Source organism: Pteropus alecto, unplaced genomic scaffold, assembly GCF_000325575.1.
Source record: "Pteropus alecto unplaced genomic scaffold, ASM32557v1 scaffold21, whole genome shotgun sequence".
NCBI classification, from domain to species: domain Eukaryota; kingdom Metazoa; phylum Chordata; class Mammalia; order Chiroptera; family Pteropodidae; genus Pteropus; species Pteropus alecto.
Genome location: NW_006436282.1, coordinates 2,335,276 through 2,341,008, shown reverse-complemented (window position 1 = coordinate 2,341,008; position 5,733 = coordinate 2,335,276). Strand labels below are relative to the sequence as shown.

Genomic DNA, 5,733 nt, shown 5'->3' with positions numbered 1-5,733 from the left:
TCTCTTGTGATAATTCATTCCTTCTCCAATGGAGAGGACTAAGCAGTAAGTAAAACTAGAGTCCAGAAGGGTCCTTTATTCTTTATTTTTATTCTGTATTGGATTCTTTATTTAGTTCTACTTATTCTTTAATTTTCCTTGTTTTTTTAATTACCCCCCCCCCCCCCCCAAAATCAGAAGGATCCAAGCCTGTGCGCCTATTCCCTCTTCTGATAATTCATTCCTTCTCCAATGGAGAGGACTAAGCAGTAAGTAAAACTAGAGTCCAGAAGGGTCCTTTATTCTTTATTTTTATTCTGTATTGGATTCTTTATTTAGTTCTACTTATTCTTTAATTTTCACCTTGTTTTTTGATCGATTGATTGATTGCAGATACGCACAGAACAAAGAAGTGGGGTCAGAGACAGAGGCGGGTATCATGGTAAATTTTCTTTTAAGAGCTCAAGAGTTCTCAGGTAACATGTAACATATGTGGACAAATTCTTCTCTAACCTATTTTTGTCTTCTATATACAAAAAATAAAGAATAAAATACATTAATTATGTGGACAATTGGGTAAAAAAGTTGATCATTGGATCCATTTATGTGGCTATTGCTGAAAAAAGTAGAGTTTTGACTTCAAATTTTTACTTGTTTCTCAGTTCTTCACATTATATGTGTAAAGACCTCAGTAAATGTGTTTTACCTCAAGGAAAACTGAGTTGTTTAAATTGGAAGAAAAAGCATTATAAGGAACAAGTTCTATCTAGTATTTACCAATTCTAAGGATTCTGAGGCACCACGTTTTTATACCGCTGCTTGAGAGCTTGTCCTTGACAATATATTCCCATCTCATCTGTTTAAACACATTTGAAAGTTTGAAAATAGGTGGCTAAGTTCATAAAGGTAAATATCATCCTCATTTCACTTTATAAAAAATTTTAATTTCTGCATATTAAAAAGCCAGCTGAAAGGAAAACAGATAATGAAAAATGTAATTTTAGCATATATAACAATTATTGTTATACATGACCTCATATAAAATTATTTGTTAAAGCCAACATGTTGAAACTTACTGGTACTACAAAATGAACAATAAATACACATTTTTTTACCTACAAAGTAACTCCTACATCTCCTCTTGAGCATCACATTTGTAGTCTGTTTGCATTTTATTTATTAACTTATTTATCTTCCCAATTTTATTGAGATGTAATCGACATATGATATTGTGTAAGTTTAAGGTGTAAAACATAACGATTGATATACGTACATATTGCAAAATGATTACCACAATAAGTTTAGTTAACATCCATCACCTCACATAGTTATACATTTTTTTCTTGTGATGAGAACTTTTAAGAACTACTCTTAGCAACTATCAAATATACAGTTGCTTGTATTTTTAAACTGGTATGATGTTTTCCATTCATACATTTATTCTGCAGATAGGCTCCCTGAGGACATTGAAGAAGACTGGGTTTCAAGGAGAATCATTAAGGGTCTGTTGTTTCGCTTCCTATAGAAAGTGAAGGTGACTAGAACGGGCTGTAGCAGTGGGATGGAATAAAGTGGGCAGGTGTGTAGGAGAGTTCTTTCAGGGTAAATGTCAGAGACTGGTGATAGATTGGCTATGTGGGAAGAAGGGACAGGAGTCAAAGATGATGGTGCTTGAGCAACTGGCCATGCCAGTCACCAAGAAAAAGAAGAAGATAGAAGGAGGAACAGGTGGAGGTGGGGTGGGGTGGGGTGATGATGAGCTCAGTTCGGAACATACTAAGTTTGTGAAGCTTATGGATCATCCAAGTAGAGATGAAAGTAATTTGGCAGTGTGTGTCAACTGTCATAAAAATGTTTCCACTTCTAGGCATCTCTTCTAAGATAGTAACATTAAAGAATGTGCACAGAGATAGTCTTTGCAATATTATTTATAACTTCAAAAAAATTGGAAGCAAGTTACACATCCAGCTCTGAAATAATTGCTGAATAAATCATGTGCACTTAACAAATTATATTGCCATAAAACTATAATTACAAAGAAAATATGGAAAATGCTTATGATGTGCACTGGGCGAAATGCAGGATACAAAATTGTGTTTTAGAGATGACTGCAGTTAAGTCAAAATATATGCATTTGAAAAATATTCTGCAAGGTACATTGGAAAACAAAAAATAGTTATCTTAGTAATATTAATTCTGTTTTATATCTCAAGTTTTATGTAGTGTTTTATATTGCTTTTATAATTTGAGAAAAAAAAAACTTTTCAGAGCACCAATAACGTATGCTTGTGCCCATTTATGTTATCTTGAAGTGATTTAATTTAAAATCTTACTAATTATAAATGTAAATCAATGTCATATTACAGCAAGAGAACTGTTAACAGTTGTAAGAAATATTCATTTTACTTCTGCATTTACAGTGATACTTCACAATTATCAAGGAAAAATACGGTCTTTGCTAGGCCGTTAATAAGGGTATAGAAATTGGCTTTATTTGAAGCTTAAAAGTAACAACTTGTTTTAAATGGAATATATTTATATTCACTAATCATCTAAATACTTTACCAATGGTCCCTTACATCTCCTTTTGTTCTGAATTTTTAATTCGATCTTTAATTTCAGTTTATTATACACTATTTGTCTCCCAAAGGCACCATAGTTTTTTTTTAAAATGTTCTTTCAAATGAATCGTAAGTCTGAATATAAACTTCACATGAACAGCAACCAAATGAATTTATGTCATTGTACTCTGGAGCACAGTTGTCACCTCAGGGTGTGACTTCATACTTACATTGACATAGCTTTGAATTTTTATGCTTTACTTTTATTATATTTCATTTTTTAAAATAACAGCTTTATTGTGATGTGATTCGCATGCCATATAATTCACTTATTAAAAGTACATAACACATTGGATTTAGTTTATTCACAAAGTTGTGCAGTCATCACCACATGCAATTTTAGAACATTTTTATTACCCCAGCTCTCCCCTCCCATGTCTATTAGCAGTCTGCACCTCTTCAGCCCCAGACAACCACTGTTTACTTGCTGTCAATAAATTTGCCTCTTCTGGACATTTCATATGATAGGAATTAGACAATATGTGGTCTTTTGTGACTGGCTTCTGTCATTTATTGTTTTCAAGGTTCATCCATGATGTAGTGTGTATCAGTACTTCATTCCTTTTTTTGGCTTAGCAATATTTTATTGTACGGGTATTCTACCTTTTATCCATTCAGTTGATGAACATTTTGGTTGTTTTCACTTTTTGACTATTAGAAACAATGTTGCTATAAACATTCACGTACAAGTTTTTCTATAGACATATATTTTCGTTTCTTTTAGGATATATACATAGGAATAAAATTGCTGGGTCACATGGTAGCTCTGTATTTAACCTTTTGAGGAATTGCCAGACTGTTTTCCAAACCAGTTGCACTATTTTACATTCCCACCAGCAAAGTAGGAAAGTTCCAATTTTTTCACGTCCCCCCCAGCACATCCAAAACCAGTATCTCACTGGTTTTGGTTTCCATTTTCCTGATGGCTAATGATGTTGAGCATCTTTTCACGCACTTATTGGACATTTGTATATCTTCTTTAAAGAAATGTCTATTCAAATCCTTTGCCATCGTAACTTGGATTATTTGTCTTTTTGTTGTTGAGTTGTAAGTGTTCTTTATATATTGTAGATATGTCTCTTATTAGATATATAATTTGCAAATATTTTCCCCCATTCCATGGATTTCCTTTTTATTTTCTTGGTGGTATCCTTTGCAGCACAAAGTTTTGAATTTTGATAAAGTCCAATTTATTATTTTTCATTTATTACTGGGATTTTTGGTGTCATATCTAAGAAATCATTGCCTACTAAGGTCACAAAAATTTATGCCTGTTTTCTTCTCAGAGTTTAATAGATTTAGCCCTTATATTTAAGTCTTAGATCAATTTTGAGTTAATATTTTTATATGGTGTGAGGTAGGGGCCCAGCTTTATTCTTTTGCTTGCGGACATCTGTTTGTCTCAGCTCCATTTGTTGTAAAGAATAGTCTTTCCCCCATTGAATCATCTTGGCACTTGTGACAAAAATCCGTTTACTAAATGTAAGCGTTTATTTCTGGACTGTTAATTCTATTCCATCGATCTATATGTCTGTCCTTATGCTAGTACCACGTGGTCTTAACTACAATTTCAAAATTTAGTAAGCTTAGAAATTGGCACTTGTGAGTTTTCCAACTTTTTCAAGATTTTTCGGGGGCTACTTTGGGTCCCTTGAATTTCCATGTGAATTTTAGGATGTTTACCAATTTCTGCAAGGAAGACAGCTGAACTTTAATGGGTTTATTTTGTTTTATAAGTAGCTATAGCATTGTCATTAGGAAGAGAAATAATATTTAATTTAGAGTGATTTCCTGGTTTTTTCTTCTGAATGACTTACGGAGATTTCTATCTTCTCAAGCTGCTCCAAAATTATTTAAATGCATTATCTTATTTTTTATCATGAAACTCTTATTGACCAATTAAGTAGAGTTATTCCCCCATAATTGCTAAGATACACACCAAAAAAAGAAATTTTGTTTGCCTAGTTTGTATATACCAAACAAAATATTTTCTCTTCTGTTAACTTCTTACATAGAAGACTGAGAGACCTTGTATTGAAAGATCTAACAGTAAGTGTCTGTGAAGTAGAAAAGCTGACAAACAGAACTGTGGGGTAAAACAGTTAAGGCTGCCTAAAGCTCCATACCTCCAGGGATATAATTTCACAATCTTATTTTAATGAATTCAAGTGAAGATTTATTACTAATAATTATTTTATTATTTTAGCAATAGTGTTATTTTCTAAACAACTTAAGAATAATTTTTAAATGTAAATAATCTACCAAATATGGTAATCAGAATGGGACGCATGATTATTTTGGATTAGGTAGGAGGAAAAAAATTTTTTAGAAATTAACTTAGGATCAAGAGAGTGTCTGGTGCACCAAAGCACGAAGTAAATATTGGTTGAATAAAGAAAAAATGAAAGGAAGCCCCTTGCATGAATCACTGCCTTTAAAGCCCATTCCCCTATCTTAGGGATAATTCCAAATAATCTCTTAATTCAGAAAGATAAATCCTGCTTTCAGGGCAGGTTGTTTTTCAGTGTTGTCAATTTTCTTAAAAGATAACATGCGAGTTTCACATTTTTGCAGTGTTTATGTCATGGTTGGTGCAGATGTCCCGTTTTCTTCTTGTTTACGAGAAGTTGAAAATCCACAGAATCAGTTGAGATGCAGTCAAGAAATGGAGCCTGTAATAACATGTGATAAAAAATTTCGTACTCAATTTTACATTGACTGGTGCAAAATTTCATTGGTGAGTTTTTATATTTTGTTTTTGCAAATGTAATTAGAAGTGATGGGACTGGAGATAACATTTGACTAAAACCCGAATTGCTTTCAGGAACAAATCCTGGGTTTACTTTGTTAACTGAAATTGACTTTCCTTGACTTTAAGGATTTGGCAAGCTCATTGACAGTGCATCCATTTAGGAGAGAGTATCTCCACTTTTGTTCTCAGTCTACCCTTGATTAGTTGCTGGGGCTGGATTAGCCTGGCAGGTGGTCCAAATGCTCAACGTGGACACCCAGGTGGCTGCTAAATCAGGACAGACTGTGGAGCCAGTGTGACATGTGTAGAAAGTCTCAAATATGCTGCTACTACTGCACTGTGGAAGGAGAGACCAGAGTACAAAAATAGATCTGAAAATGA

General features: G+C 33.3%; 1 protein-coding gene across 2 annotated transcripts in view; it reads left to right on the top strand.

Annotated features, from left to right (window-relative positions):
- The window catches only part of SGCE (sarcoglycan epsilon), a 68,103-nt gene that overhangs the window by 45,173 nt on the left and 17,197 nt on the right, over nt 1-5,733 (top strand). For both annotated transcript variants that reach the window (XM_006911911.2, XM_015589422.2), the window contains one exon: nt 5,175-5,337. In XM_006911911.2, coding sequence (XP_006911973.2) covers nt 5,175-5,337 — 163 coding nt within the window. The remainder of the gene's footprint in view (nt 1-5,174; nt 5,338-5,733) is intronic.